The sequence below is a fragment of the Tauraco erythrolophus genome, chromosome 5 (assembly GCF_009769465.1).
Source record: "Tauraco erythrolophus isolate bTauEry1 chromosome 5, bTauEry1.pri, whole genome shotgun sequence".
Classification (NCBI taxonomy): Eukaryota; Metazoa; Chordata; class Aves; order Musophagiformes; family Musophagidae; genus Tauraco; species Tauraco erythrolophus.
The window spans coordinates 32,269,549-32,285,537 of NC_141469.1; the positions used below are offsets into that span (position 1 = coordinate 32,269,549).

At 39.2% G+C, this 15,989-nt stretch overlaps 1 protein-coding gene across 1 annotated transcript in view; it reads right to left on the reverse strand.

The window, feature by feature from the left end:
- Window positions 1-7,146: 7,146 nt before the first annotated feature.
- The window catches only part of CPZ (carboxypeptidase Z), a 35,341-nt gene continuing 26,498 nt past the window's right edge, over window positions 7,147-15,989 (reverse strand). The window contains exons 8-11 of the mRNA XM_009993089.2: window positions 13,786-13,921; window positions 12,571-12,710; window positions 9,292-9,391; window positions 7,147-7,502 (exon numbers count right to left, since the gene is read on the reverse strand). Of these exons, the coding sequence (XP_009991391.2) occupies window positions 7,147-7,502; window positions 9,292-9,391; window positions 12,571-12,710; window positions 13,786-13,921 (732 nt within the window). The remainder of the gene's footprint in view (window positions 7,503-9,291; window positions 9,392-12,570; window positions 12,711-13,785; window positions 13,922-15,989) is intronic.

The following is a 15,989-nucleotide window of genomic DNA, read 5'->3' on the forward strand; positions in this document are numbered from 1 at the left end:
GCGTTAAAATTAGGGAAGAGAATTGCAGACAAGAAGCAGGAGAAGGAGCACTCCCTTGTGGAGCTGACCTACCCCTCTTCAAAGTCAACAGCATAAAGGAGGTCTCTGAGTGTGGACCAGCCGCTGTCCTGTATGAGTAATGCTGCACACAGCCTGGCTTGTCTGGTTGGGCTCTGCAGCAAAAGGAAGCAACACACAAAACTAATTTGAGATGTTCACATGATGTGGTGAGAAAGGGTCATGATGGTTGTCCTGCTGCACAGCTGGCGGTGCTGTGCCAAGCAGCAAAGCTCAAGAACCTACAGCACATTGCTGGCTGTAAGTTAGGAAACACAAAACTCTTAAAGTGAGACAGAGATCTTGAGCCTTTTCTTATTAAACTTCTGTTCTTAAAGTTTCTTGTAAATTTACCCCTCAAACTGTTTCAGGTTTAATTTTTAATTATTGGATGTCTGCTGGTATTTTTATACATGTAGCTGTAGGATAAATGGTGGTACACAGCATATCATAGAATTTCATAGAATCATAGAATGGTTAGGGTTGGAAGAGACCTTAAATATCACTTAGTTTCCACCTCACTGGCATGGGCAGGGACACCTGCCACTAGATCAGGTTGCTCAAAGTCTCATCCAACCTGGCCTTGAACACTTTCAGGGATGGGGCATCCACAGCTTCTCTGGGCAACCTGTTCCAGTGTTTCACCACCCTTATTGTAAAAAATATCTTCTTTATATCTAATCTAAATCTGCCCTCTTTCAGTTTAAAGCCATTGCCCCTTGCCCTATCACTACACGCCCTTCTAAAAAGTCCCTCTCCAGCTTTCCTGTGCCCCCTTTAGGTACTGTAAGACTACTACAAGATCACCCCGGAGCCTTCTCTTCTCCAGGCTGAACAACCGCAACTGTCTCAGCCTGTCTTCATAGGAGAGCTGCTCCAGTCTTCCGATGATCTTTGTGGCCTTCCTCCGGCCTGTTCCAACAGGTCCATATATTCCATAGTGTGTGTTACATTGAATAGTCCGAGGCTGCTCAATGAATTTTTAATGAGAAAATAACAGCTTTTGCAGGAAAAAACTTTCCTTAAAACAGTTAAAACCAAATAAAATACTGTAATTTAAAAATTTTATGTGATTATTTAAAATAGCAATTACTGATGAGGTAGAAAAGAACAACAAGCCTGTTTTTCACACACTAAGTCACAGTTCCTAAAAGGAAAGGAATAAAGATTAGAAAGATCTTCCTTAAAACATAACTGGGTGCAAGGTGTAAAATGAAGTTCTCATATTGCAGGAAACTGATATTTCAGAATTGTGCTTCTGTGTGAATCATGAAAATTTAAATATCTTACTTCATTAAAAAGGAATTTTTCACTGCCTCTTTCTTGTCAATTTCATTGAATTACTATTTTTTAAACTAAAAAAAAATCCTAAAAATGCTTAATCAGATCCAGCATAGAGCAATGCCAGTATTAATTGCATGTGAATAAAGAATATGTGCCTTGTGGCAGAAAGAGAAAACTGAAAGGAATGCATGTGCATTATGTTACTGAGTGCACAAAACTATCTAAATTCCATTTTGAAAGAAGGAAATTAAAAACAATATCAGCATCCACTATCTCTATTCTTTCAACTCTATTGTTGGGAGGTGATATAACCCGTTAGAGAAATATTTAACTTCTCCCATCATTTGAAATAATCCCTGAAAGCAAAGATTGGTTACATATGTATACTGATGATTTTTTTTGTTGCTGTTCTTGCCTCCTTTTGAAGTTAGGACTTATATACTAAAATTATAGATATATTTCAAAGATATATATGTAAATTTTTAAAAATATCTTAAAAATGCTACATCCTTCTCCATAATCCAGTTCCACACAGACACTACAGTAGCAAGCACCTGCCAGAAGTTCCTGTATTTATAAAATTCTTTAGTTGCCTGTCCAGTGATATGACCTCACCTTGCCAGTTGGCCTTATGTGCTATTAACATCTCGGAATGGGATGGGAAAGTGGTGTTATGCTTCCAAACTCTTCCCATAAAGGCGCTCTGGGTCAGTCCTGGTATTACAGTGCGATGCTCACTGATGGTGTGCTGCAGAGATGCTCAGCCTTTTACCACCATGACCACTCTGATCTAGTGCTGCTGTACCAGTGTGACACTGGTGGCTCCTGGGAGCCCCAAGGAGCTGCCAAACCAGGGGGAATCTCCCATTCATCACACACTCATTTAAGCAGACCTGGAGCCAGAAACAACATAGCCACCAAAAAGCCCCTACGGAGAAGCCCTTCTTCTGGTGTCCCCCTGCACATAATGGGTGGCTGGGAGCAGCACACCTCCTCACAGAGGTCTGGCTGCTCCACCAAGGAAACCGACATGAAGCTCTTTGGCAGCACAACTTCAGACTACACAACGTCAGAAAAGACGAACGTCAAACAGGATCTCTCCTCTGACGTGCTGTGAAGACAAAGAGCAGGGGAAGTATACTGCAGCCTCCCCATCCACTCCTTTTACAGTGTGTTGGCTTCAAAAGACGTATCGTACACAGTGAAGGAAGACGGTGTGAGAGTACCTCTGCCAGGAGCTTTGTAAAAAGGCGTATCAGCTTCAGCTCACATTTCCATCCAAGCCACCCAAACGGCTCCGTTCCAGGTTGTTCCTCGTCTCCTGAAGGCTGAATCTTCAGTGCTTCGCTGCTGCAGGGGGGCTGCCCAGCCATCCCCAAGATCTCCCAGTCTGTCTGCAGGCATCACTGCAGAGACATACAGTCTTGTCTCACTTTGACAGCTGCTTTCGTAACCGCTAAAGACATCTCGGGCTCGTTTTTGAACCGCGGCGCAGTACTAGAGTGATGGACATGAAGAAATGGCACTGGTTTGGCAAACTCTGCTCGACAGCTGGTTTGCAGGACTTCAAAACAGACTGCAATGTCATTTTGGTGTGCTTCCCTTTAGCTGCAAAACTGAGGCATGAAAAGGAGAACTGTATAAACACCCTGAAAAATGATAGCAGAAAGAGCTTTTAGTAGTGATTTTGATGCTTAAAGTTTTGTTTTCAGGCAGTAAGCTTAGACGTCATTCTCTTCTATCCTTAGGAAAATAAAGATGCTCCTTCCTGTATATGGGTGGTCCAAGACTGGAACGTCATTTTATTACAGGAGTTGAAGATGTTAACAGCTGCAAACTTTTCTGCCCTCGTCTAGTATTGCTATTTTTGATCTAAATTTTTTTATGACTGGAACAAACAGACCCAAATCCTCTTTGGTATGATTCATGCACACAGCTTGTGATTTATCTGCTGACATTTTTCATATGTGTTCTTGACTTTTTTCTGCCATATGAACGAAAGAGAAAATGCACATATGACATAAGCAGACCTTTCTCTTTGCTCTTTGTGCTTCTAATGTTGTTAGCTAGATTTGCATGCTTTGACTTGTTGGGAAGATTCATTGCTGGCAGAGCAATGGGATCTGGACAGTTGACAGGTCAGAATGTTTATTAATGTGATTGCTTTGTGCAGAAAAAGTTTGGCTCCATGGTAGAGAAGATCCTCTCTGAAACGAATGTGGAGACTTGGAAATTAATTATTAAGGAGGATGTTACAAAAACATACGTCAATACTGTTCAATATGTGGTTAGAAGGTAATTGAAAAAAATTATGTAGACTCTGACTTAAAAGGAGAGGGAGTCTCATGAACACACGCTATAATTCCTGACAGCACCGTCTGGCTGCTCAACCTGTCACGCTCCAAAGTAGCACTGGAAAAAGGCCAAGCCCAGTCTGTAAGGCACAGTCTAAGCATGATGGAGGCTGCCAGGGAACTTTGGTTGGTTTTCACTTCTTTCCTATGTTACTTATACTTCAGCTGTAGGACAGTATGTTTCACTGAAGTATTTCAACTCCTTTTCCTATTCAGAAAGTATTTAATCTGCTCATAACTTTATGTTCCATTAAACTCTGCACATGAGTATCTTCCAAAGAGGTGCTTGAGAGCACTGACCACTGTGTACTTTTTCATGTATTAATTACAGAGTTGCCTACAGATGCTTAAATTTCACTGGCACTTAAAATCCTTTTAACCATGTTATAGTTGTGGGTTGTTTTGGGTTTTTTCGGGTTCTTTTTTAAGCAAAACTATCTGATATTAAAAATACATTTCTTGATTGAAATAAATATTGAAGAAGATTTATGTAATCCAGTCTGGGTTACAAATACAAGCCAGTGCTTTCTCTCCCAGTTAAATGTAGAACTGAATCTGTATCAATCTCAAATAAAAATGGAAAGGTGATACTAATTTTGGTTGCATTGCTGGTTTTGACCAATCCTTCCTTCCTTCCTTTATCTCTTTTTCTTTTCTTTTCTTTTCTTTTCTTTTCTTTTCTTTTCTTTTCTTTTCTTTTCTTTTCTTTTCTTTTCTTTTCTTTTCTTTTCTTTTCTTTTCTTTTCTTTTCTTTTCTTTTCTTTTCTTTTCTTTTCTTTTCTCTTTTCTTTTCTTTTTTCTCTTTTTCTTTTCCCTTCCCTTCCCTTCCCTTCCCTTCCCTTCCCTTCCCTTCCCTTCCCTTCCCTTCCCTTCCCTTCCCTTTCCCCTTCCCTTGCTCATTCCCTTTCCCCTTCCCTTCCCTTTACCCTTCCCTTCCCTTCCCTTCCCTTCCCTTCCCTTTCCCTTCCCTTCCCTTCCCTTCCCTTCCCTTCCCTTCCCTTCCCTTCCCTTCCCTTCCCTTCCCTTCCCTTCCCTTCCCTTCCCTTCCCTTCCCTTATGTCCTAAATCCAATCTAAACTCAAAAGGATTTTTAAGAGCCACCCAGGGAATTTTGGAAGTGTTTTCCACCTCCAAGGAACTGAAAACTGAAAATTTTATCTTACAAAATAATGAAGTGGTTCCAGAAGACTGAGGCGTACCTTTTCCCAAGAGCCTCATAATTGCTTCAACGCACTTCAATACATCCCTTCTATACAGACTGTTGCACGTCAACTAACAGAAGTCTGATCTTAACATTCTCTCTGCTGGACATCTCTTTCAGTGGATGAGGTAGAGAGACAAGGAGAGGCTACTCTTGTTCTGTCATATGGATTTCACATTAATGGTACAGTGGTAGAGAATACTAGTTTTTCAAACTCTCTCAAACGTAACACATCTTTACAATCTTCCCAGAAAAAAGTGGATTTTCTGTTTTGCATCTCAGTGAGCTTGGGTTTATGTTGATTACTTCAAAAAATTCTAAATAACCCTGTGAGCATCTAGGAAAGTTATGGAAAACACCTTTTTAAGAGTGCAAGACGTGCATAAAAAGAGTAGCTAATAGCCAGCAATTTGGCATATTGTTCTGATTCTGTTGGCTTTACTACTGTTTTCATAAGATGGTGGCTTTGAAAAAAATGACCACAGAAAACAATAGTAATGCTTATTACTGAAAATAAAGTCTGGAGGTGTATCTCTTGCTCGCTTATCTTTGGCATATTTAGGATTCAGAGTTTCTTTAACTTGGCAAGTCTGGGCAAGGAACACTTATCCATATGCATGCAGTACATTCACTCCCGTATAATTACTTTTTGTTAAAGTTATGAAATGGTTTTCTTTCATTTTTACATAGTCTCCAGACCTGCAGACATTCAAGCACATGAATAACAGACTCCTAACTTCAATCAAATTACAACTGGGAATAAACTATTTAGGCATGTGCAGCATCTGGTTGCAGAATTAAGATCATCCATCTCTTGGATCTTCTTAGAGAATTATAGTACAAGATATGTGCACACAGACGGTAGGATTCATGCAATGTGGGCTTCTTTACTTAAGATGAGTTTTTAGAAATCAAAGGGCAATCCAGACAGCTAATCCAGCAGCTCCTGTAGTAAGACCAGCAGCTCGGAACAATCATTATATTCACACGCTCTGGCATTTAGATGAGGAAACACTGTGAGTATATAGAGTTCATTAAGGAAGTGTAGGCCTATATGTTTCATCAAAATTATGGATATATTTTTGAATCATCCTAAAAAAAAATACATCTCTGTCTGAGAGAGGACAGCATCTTGCAAGACCACTATTCACCTAGCTTTAGCCAACTATCTTGGAAAGAAGTTTGTGATTTCTTTGGTGTCTAGAAGTTTCATTAAAAAGTACGTTGACTCAAAGCAGTGCATGATGTTAACAACCTTAGTATAACACGATGTGTTTTAACTTGAATTCCTCATAAATTATCTCATGTATTTTTCTATACCATAGGATGTGTGTATTTCCAGCAGTAAAAGTATTTGTCAGTACTTTGCTGAAACAGATTAAAAAACTATTCGCTTAACAGAATAAAACCTGTTCACATTATATTAACATTTAAGCATCACAAAGATTGGATATTCAGACTCTTTGGAAGAGAATTTACTTTCCAAGCATTTTTCTTGACTTGATGGTCTTACTCATGGTGCAAGAGATTTCAAAGGAGGAAAGCTGTAAAGATTTAACACTTAATACATATGTCTTCAAACAATAACTTCTGAATATTTACTTGGGAAAACTTGTTGTTATTGATACTGACCTGCCTGTGAGCAGCCCATCATACTGAACATCTTCCTTATTCAGATGCAGATTTATTTCCAAATTCCTAATTCCTGATGATTTCTTTTTTTGTATCTGGAATCAATGCTAATACCATATAATGGATTTAAAAAAAAACCACTGTGAGCTGTATTAGGAGAGTTAATGAACTGAACTTAATATGATAAAATGGTGTAAAAAGAGGGAAGAAAAGAGTTTTCTGAATGTTTCTGAAAGTTGTTTTCAGTATATAGTCATTAATGTGTTAAGACATATACAAAAATGCATTAAAGGACCAGGAATATTTTCCTGCAGGTACTTAGAACCTAATAAATAATGAATGTGATGATTAACTACATGGGTAAAAGTACAGAGCATTACGAAGAAAAAAACTGCGTAAAACCTGGCCTTTGAACGGATGTGCACCATTGTTTTTAATATACAAAAACACTTGAACATACTCAATTGTGTGTGAAGAGAAAACAAAAGAAGTAAGCGCGCTTGAATTAACATTGTATTTTCAAATGAAACAGATTTAAATATTGCCAAGAGCAGCAAGGGTGTCTGGAGTCGGGTGGAAGGGCTGCAGAGCGAGCTGAGTAGAGCACCGTGGTGCCCTTCAGTGCTGCTTGAGCAGCCACAGAGGTTTGTGCAGATCTAGAGAGCTGAAGTACGACCACCACCAGGGCTTCTCCCTGCCTGGCGGTGACCCACCTCGAGCCTCTGGCTGCCCGTGTTGGGCGTGAGGGTCAAAAAGTTCCAGCGGGTCGTAGGGGTCATATATGTCTTCCATTGAGCGGCGGAGGAGCTTGTTGGGCCAAGCCTCAACAGGTCGCAACACAAAGTCGACTCGCCCAGCCCGTTTCATCTTGGTGGGAAGGGTGACCCTCTTCATCACCCGGCTGTATCCTGCTGCCTGGGCGCTGATTATGTACGTCCCCGGAGGCAGGAGTCGCCAGTAATCTCCATCAGCAGCTTCAGAAAGGTAAAGGCACAACAGAAATGGGCTTGGTTTTTAGTCTTGAATCCTTTACAGTTACACACTCACGTACATGCTCACGCATAGACAGCACAAGCATTTAGGGGCAGGTTTTGAAAGGATCTCAGCTTTTGATTCAGATTTTGATAAAAAAGTTCAGCTGCAAACTCTTGAGTGACAAAAAGAGACTCCACCTGCGAAAATCTGGCCATTGGGAGGTCATGGAGAAAAATTAACATAAAAAATGTCAGTAACTGCTGTGCCTGTATTACAGGGAAGGGAAGCTTTCCTTCATGCTGCTTTCCCAGGGAGTACAAGGAATAACTCTGAAAAAATCAAATTAATTTAAAACTATGTGAAACTTAAGAAAGTGAAAGCAGAATCCAAGCTGCAATATATATATACGGCATGTCTGAGGAGCTAAGAAATCTCTGCTTTTATTATATTACATTCAATTACTTTGCAGACGTTATAGCACATAAGAATATGGAGTCAGAGCTCCAGCTGGTATAAATTGCCATTAGTGTAAAATGGGTGTAAATTTCCTCCAGCTGAATGTTAGAGCCTGCAGGCAAAAGCAGGGAGTTTTAAACCAGAATATTGAGTCTTCATTTTATGCTTCCTTTATTTTGAACGGTAAGTTTCTTAAGTCAGTTAATGTTGAATTAATGCTATTTTCTCAAGGAATTTCTCAGTCTTTTTTAACATGGAAATTAAAAGACGTTTTAATCATATGACATTCTTAACCCCATCTAACTTGAGAACAAATGCTCCTTTTTCCTTCACTGTAAACACATTTTTTATTTAGTTCTTAATTCTTTGAAGGTCCACTGCCAATGGAAAACCATTGTCTGGGAAGGAGTTTGAAAGAGACCCTAATTCATGCCAGAGTCTCCCACCAGCCTCAAGAATCTGCACCATCTCCACTATTGTATCCCCTCATGTTAGTTTTTTCGAAAGCTGGAAAGCATCTACTACATTATAAACCATTCTGGCTTTCTGAATTGATTCAACAACTATCATTAGAGCAAAACGTTACCATTCATGTCTTCTATTTTGCACTCCTATGGCCTACCCTGTTCTCACTGAAATCAATAATAAAATGAGAGCATTGATTTCAATAAAAGCCTAAAAGCTCAGAACTTTATGACTGTGAAAATTAACAGTTGCATACGCCTCAATACATGTTTACCAGCTGCCGACAGATATGAAGTGAACATAATTCAATGTTCTAGTTTTTTGCATTTGATATAACAATTGTCCAAAAATCACATATATTTATGCTTTTCCAAGTGAACAAAAAAGGTTGCCTGCCCTTCAATCACTGCAGTTATTCCTGTTGTTAAAGTCCGTGTGGACTCTATTGTAATGTCTAACACCTCTTGCTTACAATATTTCAACCATCAAGGCTCCACACCTCCATCTGCTGAGTTACAGGACAGACAGAGTTGTCTCTGCCCCGCAGCAGGGCTATTGCCTGTTCCCCCAAACATGAAACATAAAGGTGAATTTCTGAATCTCATTGAATACACATTGGCTTTGATGCACAGCTGGCAGCTCCAGGTGGAAGTTTTAATGGCAAGGACTGCGTCATCCCAGAGACACGACAGACTCAACAGCCAGTTTGACTTGTCTTCTCTCTTGTTATTCTAGTCACAAACCCACAGCTGAGCCTTCAATTCTCCATTAAGGTACCACTTCTAGTAAATACGACAAGACTTTTCCAAATTAAGCTCCCAGTGCTTTCACCTTGCCCCAGGAAAAAACAAAAAATAAAAATATTACCTGTGGTGACATCATGCTGGATGCCTCTGACTGAAATACGAGCATTCTTTATTGGATTGCCAAACTTATCAGACACAATTCCTTTTATCCCCCGATGAACCTGGCAAAGCAAAGCAAAGCAGAGTTAGAAAGGAGTCATTTATTACAGTACCACCTCCTCATCTTCTACAAGGAAATCCCTAAAACCCCTATAGAGAGGAAACAACTTTCAAGAGGTTCAACCCATTATAGAGGCTCTCAGGCACTAATACCCCTTCAGATCACATCCTCTATTTCGGGAGCTCCAAGGGGGCTGAGGGAAAGGGATAACTGAACAAGAGCTTTTTTGGGCTAGGTATGTGGCTCTGCATTGAGCGTCCCTTCTCTGCACAGATCACTGGCACCTCGTGGTCTGACCATGGTATTTAAAGACTGTTTCTGAATGTCTGCCCTACACCCAGAACCACAAAAAATTAAAAGTTAAGACTTTAAAAAACAATCTGATGCTCTTTACACAATGAGAATGCGTCACTGGTGCTATGAGTGAAGTTAATTTAGCATGAAGCAGCACTAAAAGATGTGTGAAATAAATCAGAATCAAGCAGAATTATTAGCTTTCAGACAGTACCACTTATCAAACAATACCCTGCGATCCTGCCAGTAGAATCAATTATTGCGGGCTGTGTAAAGAAACCAGGTCTTTAGTATTAGTTAAAATATATAGTTTTCATTATCTTTCACTGCATCTAAAAGGGTCTCAAACTGCTTAAAGAACCAAAACTAAACAACCGTGCTGTGATAGACACACTGTTAGTAATTTAAAGTAGAGCAGAAGCGTAAGAATGAGATGGATACTCCTACATCAGTATTATTTAATGTACAATTTTTAGTACAATATTTGATAGTAATTCTCAAACACAGAGGCACATTAATCAATATATAATATTTAATAAAATTACTACTTTGATAATATCCTTGTTTAGTATCAGTGAATAGGTGAGGGAATTCTTTAGCTACTTGGAACTCATCATCACTCTGCTGCCTACACTTCACTACATGTCAGAATGTCATGATAGCAGTGTGTATAATATCCTTTTTCCCTTCTCTACAAGCACAGAACTCAGCTGCTTAGGCAGATGAGAAACGTGCTTGGTGACAAACTAAACAGTGGTGTGAATTGGGTCATACAAGGAGGTGCACAAACAGCTCTCTATTTTTGAAGCTCCATAAAACAAAACAAAACAAAACAGGAAAAAATCCAAGTATTTAAACATTAAACCTTTTAAATTTCCTTTTTTGCAACCTTCCAAAATGAAACATTTTCTATTGGAAACTCAATATGACTTTTTAAATGAAAAGTAATTCCATTTTGAGTTTTTCCCTGAACTGCTATGATCAACTTGAGCTGTTCTTTACTTCTCCCCACCCTTCTTTCTCTTCCTCCCATTTTTCCTTCCTCATTATCCTTCGTCACAAAAGAAGAATAGAACAAAAGGACAAAGCATCAAAACGATGGAAAAATAGATTTGCTTTTCTGTTGGAGTATAGAGATGTTTTAAAAAAAACATTAAAACATCCAACTTTACTGTAATTCTTTATACAAAGCTGGGAAAAAAGGTCTAGTCTAGTAATAGGAGTTTTTTACTTAAGGTGAGGCTGTGTTGTCACTGCTTTTGTTAAATAGCCATTCTGTACTGAGCAGAGCTATTCACTGGCAGGTTCAGGAACAACTTGGTATAAGGACTTGAAAGCTGTCCTTTAAGAACTATTTTGATGAAGCACTGCAATTTGCTTTTCAGCATGGAATTGAGGATTTATCATATGGATAGTGGGTGAATCTGGTCAGAAGAGTCATCTCAGACCTAAATTTAATTTACAGTGTAGACATACTCAAAGTAGTATGACCTCATCCAACTTCAATAATAATTTTGCAATTACTACACGACAGGATAAAAATGACAAAATTGAAATGTCTTTAACAATGATGATTTGTTCTGTTTTAGTAAATATACTATTTTTGGTTTTGCCTCAAATCTGTGCCACAGAAGTTGGGAAGAGTGTTTTGATACTACTTCTGATGGAGAGAAGAAATCGGCGTTTATGAAATGAATTCTACTTCTGCGTGTTAAGCCAAGTAGATTTGTACACACACCAAACAGCCTGGTATATATCAGAATAAGAAAAGTTTGAATTGGTTATGGCAGACTTAATCCTTATCGGGAGTAATTCAGTCATCCTTATCTACAAAGTTGTTTTGCTTACTGTCCTGCATTTACTCAAAAAGCTTTTCCGGCACAGGCTTCTACAGTATCTCACACTATAAAAATCTTTACATCTTGAAGACTTCAAGTGCAATATATATGGATTTAACCCAGCTCCATTTGGATTCACTAAAACTCATTTTCATCAGACAGCTGTAAAATGAAATGAGTTTGGTGGTCTGCACTGTAGACTTTATTGAATGATAATACTTACCACAAGTAGCAAGAGGTTGCTTAGAAAGGCCATAAAAACACTCCTAACAATTTTAAATTACTGCATACTCTATCAAAGTAAGGCATGACAGAAAGCTAATCTACTAATGGCTGAGAGAAAGATGAGCAACTTCTGTTTCTGTGTTCACTTACTTATTGTCAGTGAGGCATTTGTTTTTGCTGAGCTTAAATGTATTATTAAAAATGACTTTTAACTGGCATGTTTTAATGCTCACAGACATAGAGTTTTTCCTTTAGAGGATCAGGCTTCAGATCTTTTTTAACTACTTTCATAAAGAAATCAAGCTGAAAAATGTGGAAACGGTATTTCTAGCAAGATGCTCAGAACCTCTCCATTTCAGCTGAATCTAAACCTCCTGCTGCCCTGCAGTGGGGTTGGGGCCACAGATTTGGAATATGAAAAGGAAAAAGTTCCAAGCAGCTCGCTGTAAAGCAAATCTTGTTGGTTTATTCTTCAAGAGAAAGGTCAATTCATATTTTTCAGAATATGCAGGTTTTCTCTGGCATTAAATTTTGGACAGTTTATTTATAACGTTGCACAAAGTATTTACAGATAATTCATCTTTTCACTGTTTCCAAGGCCCTTAACAGCCCTCAGTCTCCATCATTCCTGCAAGACAAGCAAAATATTATCTGTTTGTCCTGCTACCCAAACTGAGGCACCGGGGTTCCTGAGTGGAGTGTGATGATTGAGTCGGTGCTATCTCGTTGATAACTAACTGGAGAAATAGTGAAGAAGTGAATACTGACAAAGAGTGAAGAAGAAAAACCATAAGCACAAAGGTCTGCAAAAGCAGAGCTGTACCATTTCCATGTAATTCAGAAGGGCATCTCTGTTTTCATGCCAGATTGTAAACAGTTCTTCCTCCAAAGGAAACTTTTCGCATCCTACCTCCACGGTAACTTCAAAGCAATTTGTGTGAAGGTAATTAAAATCTGCCATACCTACAGGTTTAAAAAGAAAAAGGAGAGATCATGAACAAGCCGTTTAACCCTTAACTGGAGCTTAGCTGTTGCAGTGAGCTGAATGCAACCCCTGGCAGTGTGGATATACATGTTGTAAAGAGCGTGCACAGCCAATACATAAAAAGTCTTCAGCAACTCAGAATTGTACAACTCATTTGAACTACAAATTAACTAATGGCAATGACACTTCTTTCAGGCAAAAAAGCATCATTTAAAATTATTATTCACCTGACCAAGAAGTACCAATAGAGAGATAAAGATTGGTTAATCATGGTAATTGGATAATCAGCTGTATCAGAGGTGATTGCCAAGGGTCACCAGCAAAGATATGACCTTTTGCCATTAGCACGTTCACAACTGTTTCTGTACAGAAGACATTGGATAAAATTTTCGGAAGAATGTAAGCTGAAGATATTTAAACCTAACTCTCACTCATGCCCTAAAGCTCTCTAAATGCCTAATTTCAACACAATTATTTTGGGATCCAGCTGAGTCTGATTTGAATACTCAACTGAAGCACTGCTGAAAATTTTATGAATACTGATATTTCATCCATGCCAGTATTTCAGGAATCCTGAAGAAAACTAAATACTGTTATGGGGCAAATCAAATTAACAACCTAAGCACAAATGAATAAGATGTTTGCCTCTGTTGTAGTTTTTCCTGAAAAAGAGTTTATTTAAACTGCACTTGCATAGTCTCCAGAAGGGATTCAAATTCACTCTGCTCAGGAATGAGAGCATGGTATTAAGCATTTATTTCTACATTCGAGAAGTTAAAGCTAGAATGATATTATATGCAATAATAAATTTGACCTTTGTATAACTTGTTAACATTTCTTAGGTCATATCAGGGCTGAACACATCCCATAGTATCTGAATATAAATGTTTCCAACACACATTTTGCTACTTAAATCCCTTACAAGTTAATTCTTGCAGGGGTCTGACCTAAAGCAAACTGAAATGAATAAAATTATTTCTTTCAAACCCTTGTGTCTCATAAAGGTCATATAGAGGTTTTACCTCACTCGATATGATGGTAAAGTGGTTTTACCTCCAGTGAAGCTGTACCACTCAGCACCATTTATAATACCTCCGCGTTTTACAAAATTCCCACCGCAACGAAGTTCGGATCGGTCCGAGATGACTGGATGTGCATCTGCGTAGGCTTTAGCCAGCATTTTAAACATCTGTAACAAAAGGATTTGAAATGCATTGGCTTTGACAAACTGTAAACACTGTCATTTCAGCTAGTAACTATTGCTGTTGTGTGCCCAAACTATGAGCCACCCTGCGTCCTCAAGGCTGATGGAAGGAGGGAACCTCCATGCAAGGATATTCTGCCAGGAAGCTTTCACTTGTCTTCTCCCGGATCCTTCTCAGCAATCTGACATATTTAGCCAGAGATAATGTTAAATAGCAGTGGATTTTGTGATATTTGGCTTCAACCTTTCACCTGGGGCAGGAGTAGAGGGCTTGCTTGGTTGTACTTCAAGTCCTACATTTTAAAGCTGAAATTCACTCTCCCCATTATGCTTAGCTCTTGCTATTTCTATCCTTTCAAAAATGCCTGCACCAGCCTCAGCCCAACCAGATCTTTGCGTTGGCTGCTGCTGTTTAAAATAGACAGTGTCAATTTGCTTTGCACTTGTCACTCACGCAGGACAACCTGCCAGTTTGATCTCAATGACAGTTGCTCTTTGTGGGGCAGAAACCATCCCTAAAAAGTGGAGGATAGGATGGGGTGATGGAAGATATCACTGCTGATTTCCTAAGAGTGTTGATACTGATGAAGAGCAGAGGAGTCACCATTCAGAAAGGAAAAGTGACAGGTACATGTAGTGAAGACAGCAGAAACAGCAGTGATCTGCAGAAACCTTTTCTTTGAATCAGGTTCCTGCCATTTTTCTCCAACGTTTATTCCAGATTTGTACAGAATCCCCCCCTCGCCTTTTTGTCTGTTTGAACCTCATCTACAAAAGCTACAACTTCAGATTTCAACATTGAAATGACTGAAATTATCAGATGCTACTGGATCCTACTAATCAGCATCATAAAGACCAAAATGACCAGGCACACAACTTTGATCTAATATTTATGAATATTTCTAATAATGGCAAAGCTGAGCCAGTTATGGGATCAGGTAGGTGACTGAGGAAGGGTGGAAAGGGAATGGTGGTAAGGACAATTTACCAAAATACTTCTGATGACCAGACACTAAAAATTCTGACTTAATATAAAATGCTTTTACACCTCCTTTACGTTTCTATCTAAGTATTGCTCAGCCTAGACAATTAAGTCTCCTTCAAAGTTCTGCTGGAAAAAAATGGATGCTAATTAAATATGTTAAGAAGAACTTTTACTGCCAATAGTTTGGGGCCAAGCCTGACATCTTTAATTTCTACAGGAATTTGGGTCTCAGTTCTGAATCTTCTGTGGAAGATATTTGCTACAACTTTAGAAAGTGCCTATGTGACTTACAAGTGTTTTCCTCACCTTTCTCAAAGACATCTGCAGATGTTTTGTTTCTAGTGACCAAGTCTTTCTTCTCTTGTTTCATACCAAGAGGCATAAGGGTTTTGCCTGGTCACTGGTGCAAGTGAACAAAGATGGGTGGTAGTGGGAAGAGAAGGTGAGAAATCCAAAATCAAGGGACCTTGATTTAAAAAAACCCAAAAAGTTAAAATGCTCTCAGATAGCAATACGTTTATTATCACTTACAAGCTAAGGGATGACTAGTCATGGACCTCAAAAAACTTAGACATTTAGGTGTAATACAGTGGAACAAAAAGGGAATAAAAACAGAGGAATCCTTGTGACTTTGGAAGCGTGATACTTCATTTGGTAAAATGAGGTCAGTGCTGTTGCCTTGGCCAGCACTTTTACCCCACTGACTGTCACAGGATGGGTTTTTCAGGGGGAGGGAAGGCAATGTGTCCATTCACTAAAGCCATTGAACTTGCCTTGGTGTACACCTTTCTGCTCCCATGAACACCAGCATCAATGCAGCTTCTTGTGTGATGCAAAGCAACAAGAGCCTGCTAAAAACGTCCATCTCCACAAAAGCCAAAAAATGAGAAAGTTCTGGATTAGGTGAGCCGAACCACATGCAAGAATGTGAGTGTAAGGACATGGTCCAGCTTTGAGACTGCTTGGTCCCAGCAGGTACCAGCCCAGGCTGCTATGTAGGCTAAAGAGGCTTGAAATCTGCAGTGTCTTGGAGCAGCTGCCAGGAGGATCCTCACGCTACCACACATA